The sequence below is a fragment of the Aythya ferina genome, assembly GCF_964211825.1.
Source record: "Aythya ferina genome assembly, chromosome: Z".
In the NCBI taxonomy this organism is placed as follows: Eukaryota; Metazoa; Chordata; class Aves; order Anseriformes; family Anatidae; genus Aythya; species Aythya ferina.
The window spans coordinates 62,775,896-62,794,950 of NC_140299.1; the positions used below are offsets into that span (position 1 = coordinate 62,775,896).

Genomic DNA, 19,055 nt, shown 5'->3' on the forward strand with positions numbered 1-19,055 from the left:
CAAAGGAATAGCAATCTGCTTTAACAGTGCTGTAATAGATGTTAAGGATAGCCATAACGTATCCCAGCAGAGTATCTTTGGTATTTGTGTAATTTGACATCCTACTTAGTATATAGCCTGTACTCAAGGCTGAAAAGTAAATGGGTAAAGCAGCTGTATGGAGCTTCTTACTCAAGTATTTTTATGACAGATATACAGCCAGCAGAGGTATTTGCACCCAAGATGGAAAAGAGCAGGAAAGCATTAATGAAGAAGCAGAGGTGTGAAATCCTGCACAAGGGAAAGGGTCAATTTATTAATACAAATAAGCATGAACCAGGCTGAGATTCAGTTGCTTCAGGTTGTTTGAGGTGCAGGCTAATTCTCTTCTCATTAGATCATGGTCAAATACAGCATAATGGAGGCAAAATCATACAACAGCATGTTAGCCAAATATCATACACAAGTGGATGGAAGCACAGACCTATATACCACGTCCATGTGCTCCTCCATGCATTTATTTGATGAAACTGGTCTGTGAACACAGGTGGAATCTTGACATCAGCTAGCATTGCCTCTCAGTGGCTAACAGCTTTTTAATTATTATTGTCTTATTTTTATATAAGTTCTGAATTTCAGAATTATTGTTTCAGAACAATTTACTGTGTTCTATTTCACACTTACCTCTAAGAACAGAATTACCTGTGAGTGTTACAAGTGACTGTGAAACTATATTAAAAGGATGAATGAAATTTTTGAGTTAATACTGAGCAATAAAGCTTCCAACACTGTGAAGGATAGAGGAAGTATTTTTTTTTTTCCCCTCCACTGACCAGACATTTCACATAATAACCAGATCAGGTTTCACACCACCTTACCACTTGGACATCAGCAAGATCACTGTGACACCACAGACGTCATTAGCAAGTATGTAAATTCTCTGCTCTAAATACCATCTATTATTAACTGGCTGTATTCCCTGTCTAATCAAAACCAGACTGCTATCAAGTTCCCCAGAAAGAAAAAAAAAAAAAAGAAAAAGAATTCCCTGTGCTCTGAAACGTGATACACTATAACAAGATATTTTATTAGGTTAACACTAGCACAGGAACATAAGCCATTTAGCTCTCTTGTCTTGTCAGGAGTTTCCGTTTCAGATATCCACTTCAAAAAGCAAAAGCCTGCTCACACACATCTTCGCTCAACCCCACCAGATCCCCATGATGCAGTTTTTGTGGGAGTCTCAGCAGGGTGCCCAACAAATATTCATCTGAATGTAGGCAAAGACAAGTCAAACACAAGACACAAATCTTAATAGACACATTTCTGGGAAAAAAAAAAAAAAGGGGGTAAAAGGTCTCTGGGGAAGATACTCCTTCATTTCTACTTTGGACAGGAGCATGTGCTCTCTTCATTCTCCAGCTGACTGGCAGCCTTTAGGTGGGAAGTTTTTTTCTACTTCCTATCTCTAGCCTACCTTATCTTCTAACCCAGAAGAAGATAAAATGCAAAACCATAATTCCTATTGAAGTAGTGTGCAGCCTTTTATTAAACCACATTTTTGTCTTTAGCTGCCACAAGTGACAGGAAAAAGGGAAGAGAAAGAAGAAAAAATTCCTGATCTATGGTTTGTTCAGGGTGCAGAAAAAAAAAAAAAAAAGAGCAAAAGAGCACAAAGGCACTTACGCGCCTGGGCTACCAACTGTTCTACACCACATTAAATTAAAATAAATACTGCAACTGTACACAATCCTTGTGTTCAATATGACCGCACAGGGCTATATCAACTACATCTGCTACGTAACTCAGGCAAAGGTGATACAGATCTCTCTCTGTACCTGCACAATTGAGGCACAATCACCAGAGCATACACACAAAGGTTTGGCCTCACTACTTGAAGCTACATTTCTGTTTTGGAGTAAGAACTCCAGAGCAACATGCCTCCACATGATAAAAGACTTGGCTGACAGCAATAACTGTGTTTCTGAAAAAAAATAAGAATTAAGTAGTTATATCAGACTGCATTAGGATTAAAAAAAGAAAAAAAAAAAAAGCAGCACACACCAGCTACTGCAATTAACAATGCAGAACAATTAGAGATCACAGGAGGGGTTTGGGAGCATTCCTACTGACACCTTTGTGTTTCCTAAGTGGCAGGGGATGGAATAAAGCCATAAATCAGGAATCACTTGATCAGAACATTGTTTCATGGCTCTTTTAGAAATATTGACTCAATATCCTGCATACAAGCTATTTGAATCAATGTAAGGTGATAAAAAAAATCATTTTCTTTCTTTAATCAGGGTTGATCACGTAGCAGTTTCTTTCATACCTGGCACTGACAACAATAATCCACAATCATCAGTGAGATTTCTCTGTGAAAAAGGTAACACTATATTAGCACAGAAAGTGTAAAAAAGTTATTTCATGGGATGCCCATCTACAACTCGTTCCTCTAGGATTCCCAGCAAGAACCATACACAACAAAGCTTAGTGCCTAACTGAGATGAAAATGGTTATCTAATTGTGTCCATCTATCCTGTTTCATTACACTTTGATCAGTTTCCACCCTTGATGGAAGATGAAATAACTACTGGAGGCTCCCTGCTCGCCAAGGGTCTCGCAATGCTGAATTTCCCATAATTATCTCTGCAATCTATGATGATGATCATCATCATTATGATTTTTTACTTGGGTATATCTCTTCCTCTACTTTGTGGAGCACTTCCACAGTCCATACGCTATCCTCCACCACCATGCATTTGCTGGCCTTTGGCAAATTTACATGGATTCTAAAATTCCCCACAGATGAATGGACTTGTAATACAAAAGTCCAGTGTATAATGAAATTATAATATTCCTTCTTGTCCAGAAAAATGTTGAACAAACCTAAATGGTTCTTCTTGAACTACTGTAACATAAATGGTAACTGCAAAACTACTATCAAGATTGTAGGTGGTCTATCTTTAGAAATAGCCTAAACTAGAAGGAAAACAAAACAAAACAAAAACACACCACCTACCAGTAAGGAGAAAGGGTGTATTAGGAAACCTAGCAAGGGGGAGGGAAGCAGAAGGTAGATAGCCACTAGACAGTCTGATGGGACACACATTAATAGTCTGCAGGTTTACCTTTTAAAGGGAGTTAAAATCACCCTTTAACAAAGAAAAAAAAAAAAAAGCCAAAGTTAATGCAGCTCATTTTTCTGGGAGAAGACTTCATCATTTTACCAGGGTATCTAACTGCAGCATTTCATCTGCCAGTATCTCCCCAGCACTCAAACTTAGAGATTCTTCTATGGCAAGATTCCCAGAGGGCTAAATCAATGAAGTGGCCACAAGAACAGATCTTTGTAATGGACACACCTAGATAGGATTGATTCCTGGGGGGCATCAGGAACTGCTGTTTCATAGTAAAGTGTGCATGGAAGGCTTCCCCCATCCATGCACAGAGGAAGAAGGCTTCAGACTGCCTCTACCTCCTCTGTCCTGCTGAGTTTCTCTGCTGCCTATCTGCAACTTGCACATTTTTTCCTGCCACTATTTCAGGAAAGTTTATTAACATTTCTCACCTTGGTGTGATTATTTTTCAAGGATGTAGGCAGAAGCCTGTCAGTGCCAGGTAGAGGACTGAGTTAAAGGAAGCGAGTATTTTGGGGTAGAACTGACGGTCAGTTGCCGGGTAATTAAGAAGAGGAAAACGTGTTCTCTTCGTACATACACTACAGTCCTGGTTCTCCCTTTTATTCAGGTGTCCCACCTACCTGCACTTAATTCCATTACTGTAACAGGCAGCATGCTACACCGTTTTACAAAGAAGAGGCAAGGGCTCTGTGCAGAGGGCTGTGTGGGAACAGCTGCCCATGTCCTCCTGCAGTCTCCCACTGACCCTCCTTCCACTGTCAGGAAGGAAAAACAGATGTTTTAAATATTTGTTTGCAATTTTCTGGCAAGAAAACATAAAAATGTCTCTAATTTTGGGTAACTTGGAGATGATCTAGAAAAAGCAAGATATTTATTTCCAAATAAAAATGGAGGAACAGGAACGAACAGGTTGTCCTACTCTCCTGTTATGTTCAGAGAAGGAACTTTCTGTGTGATGACAGTTTTTGAAGAGACTGCTGCTAAGCATCCTAGCTGGATCCACACCTTCCTATCAATTTTGGTTAGAATAAAGAATATCTAAAGAATATCACCATGTGTCTCAGATGTAACAGTAACACAAGTCTAAAAAGGTATGCGAGGTACATACAAACAGCAGCAATAACAAAAACAGCAGAAATTTAGCTGCTGGAAAAAGGTTGATCTGTATCAGATGTTACAGCTTTTAATGAGTAATAAATAACCTACATTTACCTCTGTGCATATTCTATTTCTCTCAAGTAATATCGTTAAGGACAAAAGTTAGTGTGCTGTGATTACATGCAGGTCAGCCAAACAATTATCTTTTAACTTAACTCATAATTATTTGTCAACTGATATTACAGCATAACAAAAAGAAAAGAATGATAAAAATTGCATTCTGCCTTTTACCAGAAGTACATAATTTGCTTGTAAGCATTTTCTACTGCTTTCAGTAGCACATTTTCCCCAGGATCTACAACCTTTTTTAGCTCAAAAAAAAAAAAAGATTCTACTCCTTTCAAAGCCTCAGCCTGTCATTTCTTTGCTATACTCAGTAACTGGACATTACCTTGTGCCTGCAACTGTAAGAGGACAGAACACGCCACTTAATGTTAGCAATATCTTACCATTCAGTCACTCAGTGCCCTCACACAGACAGACTTAATGGTCTCAGGACAAATCCTGCCTGTAGTGGAAAACAGAAAATGCTACCCTAACTCAACAGAAACAAGTATGTGTGAGAGGAGAAGCATGCTGACGTTGAATACGAAGTGCTCTTTATTATATCTCTGCCACTTCTCTTTAATACGCAGCATTTTGTTTTCAGAGATACAACTTCTTTTCCACCAGCAGTCCCTGCAGTAGGGTTAACAGCTCCTTAGACAGGTTGAGCACCACCATAAATGTTCCAAATAACACACCACAAGTCAGAGAAATAAATGTCTTCTGAAGACAACACAATGGTTAAATCCCTTTTGGTGCCAGGCCATCCTCGTTGTCATTGAAGACCACTTGGAAAGTGCTATCTGACCAGGAACTTTTGGCTCACTTGGGAGGAACTCCATTTAATGATGAACTTTCCGCACACCACTATTTTGGATGTGGATAATGACAGCACACATCTTCCGTTCAGTGATACCTCTGGGATTGCTCAAGCCCCTGAGATGAACTGCAGGCTTTGCAAAGAAGACATGCCTGTCACCAAATATGCTAGAGAAGTCCATTTTCTAAATCTATACAAATGTATTTAACTCCATGTAAAGTTTCCTGAATCACTAGCAGATAATCTCCTCAGATTTAACCTTGAAATAAATTAAATAAATAAATAAATAAATAAATGGATACTTGTACAGCTTCAATCCGTCACAGGCACCTATCCCCCGAGGAACTGTTGTGCTGGCAGAAGGTTATGGAGCCATAAAGTCCATCTCTAAACTGAACATTTTAGGCATTCCTTCAGGAAGTACAGATTAGCATACACATAAATCTCTCTCCCCTGTGCAATGGAAAATGCTAAAAGATTCCATGAGCCTCTACAACTCTGCAAGGATTTTTTTTTTCCAAGCAGAAGATAGCACGAGCCCTGTTGGTTGCACACTGTTTCCAGAAAGTACATGGAGGGAAAGAACACCCCGTCCTCCCACCCTGAAATGCACACGCTTATTTAAGATATTAAAAAAAAAAAACAACAAAAAAACACACACACAAAAATTTCAATGATTCAACTTTTTGCTAGCTCAGCTCTGAGTGTATCAAAACCAAGTCACGGCCCTTGTTCTTCAGCTGAACAATCCCGCCTGCAGATTCACTTCAGCCAAACCGAAGTTACTTAGCCTCTGACGTTAAGTCACGGTCAAATAAGCACAATGCTTCTTCAGGGATCCACTTCTCGGTTAAGGCAGGATTGGCAAATAACTTCTAGCTTTGTTTCCAGCTATGAAATGTGTAAGTGATTCTCTAGCTTATGACAAAGCATTTCACAACATCTTCCGCTGTGTTCCGCAACACCCAGTCTTTTTACCCTCCTGCTGCCCAGGTTAGGATTGCTGAAAACTTTGTAGCCAAAGACCACCACGCTGCCCCCCACACGACACCTACCTTCCCCTGTGCAGCAAAAACTGAGGGCTAGGAAAAGGGCTGTAATTAAGGAGACTTTTCCATTTGTCACACTGGTTAGGACTAACCTCACTCCTGAAAGCACACTAGATCCAACTCTGAAGGATTAAACGCTCGGGGACAAAAGAGAGCATCGTGTAAAATCTCTCTGGTGATAAATTTTATCATCAGGCTCCCGGCCCCATTCTTAAGCATGCAATCAGATATGGATCTTGCATACCTGAAAAGCTTCGTTAGGTTCATCGGCACAGTTCTGTGGGGGGGATCAGGACCCAAGGCTGGAAGTCAGAGGGTTGTTTTTGGGGAGTTTAGGGAGCTACACCTCCCTTGTTTCGTGAACTCTCTGATGTGACTACATCAGATGGGACGAAGGACGTTTAGAAGAAACCTGGGTTATTGCTGTTCTCCAACCAGAAAGTTATTTCTGGCAACAGATTTCATCGTGATACTTATTTTGGGGATACAGCTGCTTGGGGATCAGGGCTACAAAAGAAAAAATAATGACCACAGACCCTCACAGACTTTCTTTACAGAAAAGGCGCCAGTGGCTGGTAAGTTGCTCTCCTGGAGCCTGCTTCAGATTAAATCTTTGTGCAGAGTTTTCCTCCGGGGAGGAAAGCCCCCGAAGAGAGGCAGAAAGCGACTCTCGGGGAAAAGCTGCGGGTTTTCCAGCGCCGTCCTTCCCCGGCGCCAAACTCCTCGCACATCGACGGCCACCACGGCGGGGTGGCAAATGGCCAGGGGCACTCGCCACCTCCCTCCCCGGCTAGCCAGGGACCCGACCCCCTTCCCCGACCTCTCCCGTCCCGAGCTGAGGCCGGGGCTCCCCGCTACTCACAGCCGCAGGGCGCCCCGGCATTCCCGCCTGCCGCCGGCCCGCCCAGCCTTCGGCTCCTCCGCCTCGCAGCGCTGCTCTGTCATGAGCACCATGGGCAAGGCGCTGCCTCACGGCCACCACACACCGCCGGGTGCCCGGGACAGGCCGGGCAGGGCCGGGCCGTGCTGCCCCCGCCCCGGGGCGGGCGGTGGGGAGGCGGATCCGGAGCTATGGAGGCTGAACGAGCAAATGGCCTCCGAGCGGCTTCGTAGGAGTGTGGAGGCGCTGAGGGGAGGTGCAGAGGGGCAGCCCCCCACATACACATCTCCGTCTCCCCCCCCCCCCGCCTGGATATTCCTTCCACCTGCCAGCTCCCCCCAGGATTTTCGTTTTCCTTTCTTTTCGGGCTGGTTTGTCAGCCCCGGTAAATCACAGAGTGTTGTGTAAAATCAGACAAAAAGTAACAGCCTCCCCCCCCCCCCCCCCCCCCCACGGTGCTCGTCAGGTCGAGGGGGCATTTGCTCGCAGCCCGGCAGAGTTTGGCGCAAGCCATCCTACCTGGCACGAAATGTGAGCACACACATATGGAGGAAAATGCTCTCCTTATCTGGTTAACACCTGACAAATAGTTCAGTTTGGGGAACTAGTGTTTTCACGAAGCACCGTAACACAGAAGGACAGAGTCTGTGGCTTTAGGGACGCAATCTAAAAAAGGCCAACCTTGGGATGAAAGTTCAAAATGAAGTCTCTAGGAAAAGGTCGATTTTCATGGCTTAATGCATTAGAATATATCAATGAAATTAATAGTAGTTTTATCACATTTTCTTCATCTACACTCATCTCAGCCACCAGACTCACGGGAGGTAAGGGGAAAACACATAGAAAACTCTTTGTGGATACCAGAGTAGGATATAGATGCTAATGTATCTTCCAGTGGCATTGATAAGATTCAGAGATGCTTGACACTTGCACAGTATCTTGAAAAGTGAAAGAACTAAGCATTAGGTAATGTTGCAATATATTCAGGAAATGGCTAAAGAGAAACAAGTGTCAAAGGTTAAAAGGATCAGGACTGCCAAAACTGGTTGGACATCCTGCAGAAAATGTGAGATTAATTTCTGGTCTTAACTAGACCGGATGGGTTTTGCTAGCTCCAGACCTATAAAATGTAAACTCCATGCACCAAGCTGGGTGGGAAGTAAGAATTTTTAAATAGCTGTACTTCTGGGAGAAACCATTAACTAATGTTTATGTATAAGAATGTGAAAACCAAGGCAAGCGCAGAAAAACAAATGAGCTGTAGTTTTAGGAAACATTACCCTAACCTGTTAGGTCCTGTATCTGTGAGACTTTGCTGCCTTATCCTCCCCTGTGCAGCACCTGAGCTGGTTTGGCATTCCCTCCATCACCACTGTATGCCAGACACAACCAGTGGCTGTACAGTGGTGTCCTGATTATGGAAAGGAAAACAGAATAGGCCCCACTTCAGGTGTATGGGCTGTGAGTAGAGCTGGAGCTGAAAGGCAGTGCTGTCTTCCTGTGTCTCTTAGGATCCAGGACCCTTGGCTAGGATGCAGCAACCTGTGTGAGGTTTTGGGTTCCCTGGGAGTTATTCTCACTGACAGTGTGCACTACCATGGCATGCACAGTATGTCTAGAACCAGCAGAAAAAGTAAAAGGCTTCCCTTTGTTCTGTTTTTGAAGGCCTTTCATTACTGGGATGCACTGAAAATGTATCAGTTACTATTTTAGTTTTCTTGTGTAGCGCTGCTCCCTCCAGCAGAATAATGCTGGTGAGAGTCTAGCATTTAGATATTTGAACAGATAAAATCATTTGCCTTTTGAACACTTTGGCTTTCAAGCTCTGACAGATCTAGCTACAGCAGAGAAATGCTACTGCTGTCTGTTTTGCTCACTCCTCTCCAGAGATTTCTGCCTCGACCACAGTGGTGAAAAAACTGGGAAGAAGCTGCTTGGCCCCTGGAGCTTAGTCTCTGCAGCTGTAGTTTCAGCCAGCTCCATTCTCAAGGTATGCAAAACATTCTGCACTGAATAGTCAAGGTATTTGCTGTAAAAAGAAAGTGACATTCAAATAAATTGATTCCTGCAGCATAGACACTAAAAGTGAATCCTTACTAGATACTTTATCCCATATCATGGTATCTTAACCCTTGTCAGAGACTTGGTTCTGGCAAGTTTTCGATAGTGATTCTTCCAAATTTTGTTATTTTCCTTTAATATCAGTGGAAGTAATAAGCCATGGCTCCAGCTTGTTGTTTTTGGAGGATTTGAAAAAGAAACTCTGTGGACAACCTTTGTCAAAATGTGCACAGTGCAGCAGCTCCAGAGCAAACGACAGATTCCAGAGTGATAAAAACTGTGAATGCCAGAATTCACAGTAGTAAAGAGAGAGAGAGTAGTAGTACAAGAGGTGTTATATTAAACTATCAAATGTACAGCTGGTCATGTGGGTGGAATATTCTCAAAAGCTTTATGCTTTTATTTTTATATGCTACAGCAAGTCTTAAATATGCAAAAAATCACAAAGGAGCCTTTACTGTACAGGTATAATTGCTGGTGTATAATAGATATGGTAAAGAGAATATGTCAAGATGAAGCCATCAACAACAGAGAGAGACCTGTTGTGTGAAAATCTGAACTGTATTTTTCTAGCTGGTGAAGTTCAGACTGGGGAGAGAAAAATAAATTAGTGTGTTAAAATTTCAGATTACTATTTAATACCTGCAGTACTAGTGATGCCAGGTAGGCAAAAATTGACATGCTTTCACTCTGAAGAGTCTCACCTAAAGGGTCAAAATTTCAAAGGAGGTTAGGAATACCTTTTTCAATAAGTAGGACCTTAAAATTATGTATAACACAGTGAATGAAGAAAAACTAGAGCTGAAATACTATGAAAAGCTTTTTTTTTTTTTTTTTTTTTTTTTAAAAAAAAAAAAAAAGATACATATGAAAACAGTAAAATTGAACAGGGAGAGACTCACCAAGTCATCAAGTTCATTCCCTATCCCTATTCCAGTGTTTGCTATCATCATCCAGGGGGAGTCCTTAATCTCCACTTGTCTTGAATAACATGAGGAAGGGAAGGGTAAAGGGGCCCAATGAGACACACCTAGAAGGTCAGTATAAAACAGCAGTAGGACTACCACTCATGCCTAGGGATTCTTGGATATAATATGGCCAATGAAAGATAAAAAAAAAAAAAAAGGCAATCTAGCTGGAAATAAACTGGGTCAGAAGAGATTGTGATAATCAGCATTATTTAACTTGTATTTTTATTTCAGTACAGTAATTAAGGATATTCATAAAGTATTTCTCAGTTTATATGGTGGATATCAGCATGCCTAATGTGAGCAAACTTCCTTGGGACAGAACAAAGCAGGAAGTGACTACAGTGACATACAGGGTTATATATACATGACTACAGTATATATTGAGCACATATCTATCTACTCAGTAGAGAATTATTCTGTAATTGTTTGTGCCATTCCTTCTCCTAAGTCCACAAGTTTTGCTCTGAAAGTAAAAGCCAGAAGTACTCTTCCATCTGTTCCTTTCAGTGTTACAGTTGATTTCCATGTTAAGAAAATTTTGAGTTTAAGACTGCGTAAAACAACTTTCTAGGAGATGGATGTCCCTATGTTGAAGATGAATTTGAGTACCTAAAGCTTGGTCTGGTGTCTTCTGCATAATTAATGAAGTCTGCTATCTGAAAGACCGTACTTTAATGTTTCATTTGCAATACTAGATGCAGAACAAAAGCTTTTCTACTTTAAACTGAAAGCAAATCTGATCTAAAAGAGAAGCCTCTACTACAGTAAGTGATGATTAAAATAAAGTCATTGAGTTTTATCTCTCACAGCATATATTATTCTTTCACATCCTTTGTCTGTTACAAATTTCAGTACAAAGTCAAATAGTAGAGAACTTGTAGGTAAATTTGGCTATTATATTCAGTACAATGAATTTCTAAACCATAGTGTTACAGTCTAAATGCTTTCCATGAATGAGGTGATTTTTATCAGAAATGTCAATTGGAACAGTTTCTCAAAAATGACAAAATCAGGTGCAATCAAAAAAAAAAAAAAAAACCAAAAAAAAAACAAAGATACAAAAAGATACAGCCTTTATAGTGCCTCAATACTATTACTTTTGAATGGCAGACCACATCTCAAGTTATATCTTTTCTTCAGTTTCCTATATGATATTCTGCATTGTTAGGATTCTGTAAAAGATACTCAAATGTCTTGGGAGCCATTAAGTGATGAAAGAACCATTAAATAAATCCTTATATTGCTCTGTGGAAATACAATAGGAAAGCAGATGTATGATAAATAGCATATGACTGGGAGCTGTGATAGTACCAGACACAAGTTAGACGCATTTGAGAAGATGTAAGTAAGTAAGAAAAATTAATTTCCAGAATGTATGTAAAGCACCCACAGGTCACAGTGAAATGACTTACAGCTTGGGAGGTGCAGACTGCAAAAGAGAAAAAAAAATATATGCTAAAAGAGTGGTGCAGCACTGTAGAAGGTTACCCAGAGAGTCTGTAGACTGTATCTTTGGAGGTTTCAAGTCTCAGCTATATAAAACCACACCTGACCTGATTTAGTGTTGGTGATACTCCTATCTCAAGCAGGAATGCTCAGAAACATCTGCAAATCACTCAGCATACTTGAAGTGTGCTCAAAACGAATGGAATAAATCAACATTGTAAACAGTCAGTAGAAGATAATTAGTGCCAGAACGCAGTGAGAGTTTTGTAAAGGCTAAAAGGCAGTTTTGGTTAGCTGATCCCCATTCCCTGCCTGGATTAATATTTTCATAATTTATTCCTTTCTAAAAGCGTGTGATATAGAGACCTATGGCAAGTGATAGGTTTCATCTGATCATTTTGCTAGAAGTCCTATCAACTTATCCATCCCTGTTTTGGTTTAAAGGAGCCTAGATTACTGTGTTGGTTGTATGACCCTTCAGACAGGGAAGTGCCTGGGGCACATGAACTAGGTTGGCTTTACAGCTAGCTGGAGCATTTCTCACCATAGACAGTGAGGGATGCTGAGGCTGTACGTAGTGGCTGAATACTGAAGGAAGTGGATGCAGCAGACCACACTGAAAGTACGCATTGTAGCAGCCAGCAGGAAAAAGCAGAAACATTTTCACAGAAAACTTATGGGGTATTAGTAATATGGTGTCAGCCTCCCTCATGGTGAATGTATAATAACATTGCACATGCATTCCATCAGCACATTCACTGTCATTTCAATACCAATGCCCTTCACACAACTTACTGTGTAAAGTCGTTGAAGACACACTGCATACTTACACAATGCATCAAAAGAAAAATATGAAAAAGGGGGGCTGCAATATGCAGCCTCAGCAAAGCACAGTGGAAGTGGTGAGGCAAAGGAACATTCTTCTCTCCCCAAATCATTCATGGCAATTTTCTCATATTCTGAACACAGCAGCCTTGGTACATGTAGTAGTTCATTCTTGCTCTCTACAAGATAGCATTCAGCCAGCTGGCACTGCTGAAAAGCACAAGTCACTGTCTCCTCATATTTCATGAGGAAAAAAAGCAGTCATAGCATATTTCCCAAGCAATACATTGCCCTGGATGCTTCATGGATGGCACTGTTAGAATGCGGTGATGCCTAGATCTTGTCACTTATAATGAAAGTACCAAATCCCATGGCAGTAAAATTCATTTATTTTCTGCATTTATGACCATCATTTAATGCTTTGCCCAGCTAGGCAAAGCATTAAGCATAAGTAAAGCATAAGTAAAGCATAAGTAAAAATATTGCTTGTTCTGCTGTGGTGGATCAGCTTAGCTTGATTTGTTTGTAAATGTCCAAAGGAAATCCTGGGTGTCATGCACGTGTCACTTTTCTTTGTGTAGATTATGTGGACAAAATTTTCAATCCAGGTGCACCAGTATGTTACGGCATCAAACAGATTACATGTCTAATGAATAATGATGAATAATGTGCATGCATGTATGCAGTTTTTCGATCTGTGTGTGGTACAGGAGTGTATATATACATACACCTTCTTGGACCACATATACATGCATTTACACATTCATTGTACATCTAAATTTGGTGATCACGTTGTGAAGAGAATCATTCAGTCTCTGAGGAGCAGCAGTATATTAAGTATGTAAGAAAGTGAAAGCTAGCACAGCTTCCTTGAGGATACACTGAATCTTCCCAAAAAATATATATGTATATAAATAATTATATATATATAATAATATATCTATTGTCCAGACTTTCCGGGAGCTTAGAAAGGTATTGCTCTTATCCTGAGGACAGCAAGCTTAAAGTGATGGGCACAAGAGAACAAGATGACATGAAAAAATTCATGATGCTGTGGGTTCTCACAGTCTACGCTGGAGGTGGTTGTGAATGATAAGCTGGATTATAATAATTACTGGATGGACTTGTGAATTATAAACTGGATGGATTTACTGTTTCATCTCACTCAGAAGCAGGAGTTATATTATTCTGAGGAAAATATTACCTAGGTACATCCTGGATAGGAAGGCCATACAGCATGAGCACCAAACCCCAGATACAAACCACTGAACTGTGAAGTGTTTGCTGGTGTTTCAAGTACTTGTAATTAAGCTATAAAGGCAACGTAATATGCCTTTTGGAGTGTGGTAGGTATGTACTTATCTCTTTAACTTTACTGCTTGGACTTGTCTGAACTAAGCCTCAGCCTCACAACAGTACATTGAATATGTTTCTGAGGTCTGTAATTTTAACATACAAGACATTTTGTTAAAAAAAAGTTCACAATCCCATATAAAAATTTTCAGCAAGAAAGCCTAAGTGTATGAATCCTTTGTTGTACCCAAACAAAAATGCAACTGCAATAAAACAGTCATTACAATTTATGTTACAAATTGTGTTACAAATATGTATATATATTTCTCTTATTTTGCTGTAGGAAAAATATTAGTGGCAGATCAGAGATAGAAAAAAACTAGTATTTAATTAACTGTTTTTTGGTGCATCACATTGAAAAATCTCTGAAGATGACAAGTCAAGAAGACCCTTTTGACTTCCATTCCCATGACTATGCCTTTAGAAAACATAATTCTATAATTCATTCATATTATATATATATATATATATTTTTTTTCTTTCTTTCTTTCTGATTTTTTAATGTTACCTAGTATCAATGAGTGCCAATGGCCAATGCTGAACCCCTGCTTCCCCTTCCTGCCCCCTCCCTCCACGCCTTTTTTTTAAGGTATCTGATATACTTAGATCTTTTATGCCTGCAGTTGATTGCTGCTAAGGTTGATCTTAACATATTTAGAAGTATGACATTGACAGAGCTTCTGGTATAGATCTGATCTAGTCACTAGTTCTGAATCTAAATTGCTGAAAAAACATATTTCCTCGTGTTCAAAGTATTTTTTTTTTTTTCAGATTTGTTCTGGAGGTTGGTCAAAACCAGAAGGCTTGAAGTTTATCTAAAGTTTAGGAGATCTGGATGCAGGATATTGACTCACATTATAAAGATGAGTTCCAGTGGGGGAGTTGAAATCCTCATTTTCTGGCCAATATTTTGAGACTACTGGAAAATATTTCATTTTAATGTCAGAGTAACTCAATACATTCATACTGATAAAATGCTTAATATACATGTGTCCACATCTCTCTCTGATCTATTATGCATGGGTGACACCTCAGCTATAGCTTCAGAATCATAATTTGCTTCTGAAATCAGTTCTGCTCTGTGTCAGGAATAACATGCTGCCATGGTGATAAACTGTGAGCTCCCTAGTCTGAAATGTTAATAACCCCATGGATGCTGGAAAATTTGTGCTCATCTGCATGGTGCCAATTACAGTGAGGTGCAAACGGAAGTGTATAAAAACTTGGGTATATTGGCAGTTTTGGGCCTCAGGCATGAATAATTAGGATGAACAGGAGCAATCGTTAATATAGTTAAATTGTCTCTGTGGATACATCTTCATTAATGGGAAATATCCTTTCAGAAAATAGGATGGTATTGAAAACAGCATGTGAAACCGCAGAGTCTGCATTTCTTTTTCCCAAGAGTTGTTCCCTTGATTTTTCACGTGCCTCATTTTAGATAAGCATATCATGACTGCATCAAACACATGAAAAGCAAGTTCAGTGAAAACAAGCCCAGTCCAACTGCTAAGCTCACCGTGTGCAATCATGCATGCTTCTTATTAGATTGCCTTGTATTTACAGCCTGTTATTCTGTATTTTCTGCTGATGGAGGTATAGTTTCATGCAGAGCTTTATGATCATACGGTTCCTTCTTACTGGAGAAACAGTTGAATAAATTCTATTTCTGGAAGGCCTGCCCCCTGCCACTTGCTACTTGGCAGGGAGGTTGATTATTGAGAAACACAAGGCAAAGGACTCTGTTCTTTGTAAGGGTTGATCATGTTGCTATCAGAGTGTATATGGTAGCTTTTTGTGTACAGGTTATCTAGTGGTAAATAAAAAGTGGGTAAATCTGTCTGCTCAGAGTTCCAGGCTGGAGAGAGAAAAGAGGGCAAACTTCTTGTTGCCCAAATTACAAGTGGTTAAACATAACCTACTTGCGTTGAACCCTCTGTCCACCACTGTATTTACTCTGTACTTACTTGCCTAACTGGAAAAGATTAAGAGAAGCACAAAAATACATGTGTGGATGCTGTTTTAAAAAACAAGCTCTGACTAACTACTTCTAGGTAAAAGCCCCTGAGAGTTCTAATTAAAACTTTACATTTGTGGTTCCTTATTGTGTTCAGACTGTTGGACATTAACTCTCTGACATTTGAGTTGTAAGAAAATACATTATACAGGTATAGTATTAAAAAGCCCAAATAACATTTCACAAGGGGAAAAATGAGGCCAGCAGACTTATTTATACTCGTGACCCAATTAGTGATACAAGCCATCACCCAGCTACAAAGAAATTTAATTTAGTCACACAGAGAATAAATAGAGGTGCTCCCTGCAAATCAGTCTTCAAGGTGGACATGAGCAGATATGAAAGACAGAGCTTACTAACGAATTTTCATGTTGGTTAAGGAACAATAAATATTTAATGTTACTTTGAATAGCTTTTTAAAGATAATTTATTCATAATGGGTTGACATAGATAGTGGTGATGTTTACCTGTCCCTCTCCTGCAGTAGATGGGAAGGAATAAATGCGGAGTGCCAGCAACCCTCTGACTCTGCATTTCCTCATTTATCCATGCTGTCTAAAATGTGCACAATTTGTCCAGAACTCTTCCTTACAATGAATTCTACCTCATTATAACTTCACAACCCAACAAGTCCACACTTCTAAAGTAAGAAAAGAGATTTCACCTTGACAATCATTTGCAATTGCTCTATCAGAAAAGCCATTAAATATCTCAACTTGCATGAATACTCCTTTTTCTGATGGTAGAATTTCTCTTGAAACATAACTTAATAAGCATTGTAAAGTTTCCTATAGGCCAAAACATACATCAAAATATTTTGTCAAATTCCCTGTTCTATCCCAGTTTAAATTTGTTTTGTACAAAGATAGTAGATAGCATTTGATGACCTTGCAGAGGTCATTTAAAGACTTGAGTTTATATACTAGCATACACACTCAAAGACCTGCTTCAGTCTAAAAGTTACACGAAAAGAGAACAATGCCCTCCTGTCCCCCCTCCAACAAATTCCTCCTTTACACTCCCTTTCCCAGTGCAATCAGTAATGTAAGATAAATTATCAGCTCTGTGTGCATTGCCTTCAAAAATTAAGCTTCCCCATCAGGGTATTTCCACCATTGTGTTTGTACCGGTGCCCTCCTACATTGCTCCCCTGTCCCTCCCTGCATCAAGTATGTACAGAGCACCCAAACGCCCCTGAATTTACCTTATAAATACTGATCCGGAACTCTCTGTAGGGCTGACTGGAGGAGGGTCATTACTTGACTTTCTGAAGCTGCTCTGACTTTCAAAATGAAAAACCGAGTCTTCCAAGGAATTCCCTTTTCTCATCATGTTAATGGTGCTAACTGCAGAGTTAGGTAAGTTTGGGTCTGGAGCGATCCTTCAAGCGCGCAGCCTTTCACTGCTGTAGGAAATGCATTCTTGGTGTGACTCCAGCTCGGGCTGGTTTTAAAATCAGTTAATCAGTAACACATTGATGTGACATCACAAGTTTTTTTTTTTTTTTTTTTTCTTTTATACCTGCAGCACTTCATAGATACACTTTGAAACAAATTTCATCAAATTTATGTCTTTGGAAAGTTGGTACAAATAGCAATAAATTGTTTGGATGAATTTAAGAAAAAAAAAAGCCAAGAACTCTTAATTCAAATGACGTTGCATTGCCAGCCTTGTGCTGAAAGTAGTAACATGATCTGTCAGAAATTCTACTTTGTGAATTATCTGCTGGTCTCTAATTTTCCAAGTTTGAACAACATGAGTATATGTTTCAGAAGTGACTATATCCACCTGTTCTGACATGCCAAAGTCATTATATTGCATTTCTGCAGTAACATATTTGTGCACATGCATGCAGGTAGTTGCCATGAAATAAAGTCATCACAGTTCATCCTAACCATGGAAAATCTTTTTAAATCTCAGTGCACCAAACACCAACTGAACAAAGCCAGTTTGCCTAATCATTTTTATTTATTCATTTTCCATAGGAATTGGCAAACATTAACTACAAAATTGCTTGGTTTTCTGTTTGTTGAAGATGACTATAATGATTAGGTTAGTAAAAGAAATGTTAAGGAGCATTTCTTTAAATTGTGAACCCTCCTATAAAACTGAAGCAACACCCCAAGATCTCCAGAACTTCAGCTAATCTTCATTTAGGGTCTGCATGATAATAAGCCCTAGTCTGTGAGACTGAACAAACATGCGGAGTGTAGCTCTCTCTTTCTCTTGTCAGTATCTATAAATAGATTGTGAAACAATACAAATGCATTTGGACTGTTCTCATATTTTGCTGCTCAGCTGAATGAAATCTAATCAAACTATTCTGTCTTTCTGAATGTGTCATTCCCTGTTCAACCCTCCCTCCCCCCAAGTCACACCTTCCTAAATACTTAAAACCTGGTCTTTGCATTTTTAAAGATAAAATTCATTTTGCAGACAGTACTAGACAAACTGTAATGAACTCTGCAAATGACAGAAACAACAGGAAGAACAGTAACTATTAAAATACAGGATTAGCATAACAGTCAAGAAGTAAAGATGAAACAACCATTTTCTTGGAAGTGAAAATTCCAAATAGATGCGACTCTTTCTTTTCTTGAAAGGAAAAAAAAAAAAAAAAGAAGAAATACACACTCTTGATCCTCTTAGATATTCCCTGTGAAACAGAACAAATGAAACAATCTGTATTTAGGAGCAATGTTCAAGCTGCTCAAAATTTTCCTAAGTTAATTTTTCAGAATGAATGCATCTTTCAGTAGCTATGCTATACGTCTTTGGTTCCTGCCATCTGAGCCTTTCTGTTACTTTGGTTCTGCTTGGTTCTGTGTGATCATAGACTACAGACACAGGGATGGTAAGCTATGCAGTCTTTCTTTACTCTATTCCTATTCCATAAAACAAGTAATATAACCTTCAACACATACAACAAAGAAAAGCTGTCTTCTTCCTCTAGTCATAGGGAGAATTTGCCTTGGCTCTCTTGTTTTGTTGACATCTACCCACTTGTGATACTAAGTCCTTATTCTTTTTAAAGAAACAAATGTCCTTGTAACTGATGAGAAAACTTAAGTGACATAGGAGAGGCTGAGAGAACTGCGGTTACTTAGTCTGGAGAAGAAGAGACTCAGGGGAGACCTTATTGCTCTCTGCAACTACCTGAAAGGAAGGTGTGGGGAGCTGGGGGTCAGCTTCTTCTTGCAGATGACAACTGATAGGACCAGAGGGAATGGCCTCAAGTTGTTCTAGGGGAGGTTCAGGTTGGAAATTAAGAGGCATTTGTTCTCAGAAAGAGCAGTCAGGCACTGGGA

At 39.7% G+C, this 19,055-nt stretch overlaps 1 protein-coding gene across 4 annotated transcripts in view; it reads right to left on the reverse strand.

Annotated features, from left to right (window-relative positions):
* The window catches only part of GRAMD2B (GRAM domain containing 2B), a 40,566-nt gene extending 23,357 nt beyond the window's left edge, over nt 1-17,209 (reverse strand). For 2 of the 4 annotated variants that reach the window (XM_084503578.1, XM_084503577.1), the window contains exon 1: nt 7,057-7,222. In XM_084503578.1, coding sequence (XP_084359704.1) covers nt 7,057-7,148 — 92 coding nt within the window. In that variant the 5' untranslated portion in view covers nt 7,149-7,222. Of the gene's footprint in view, nt 1-7,056; nt 7,223-16,951 lie in introns of those variants that run through there. The other 2 variants (XM_084503576.1, XM_084503575.1) reach the window with 2 other exon arrangements.
* Nucleotides 17,210-19,055: the final 1,846 nt, after the last annotated feature.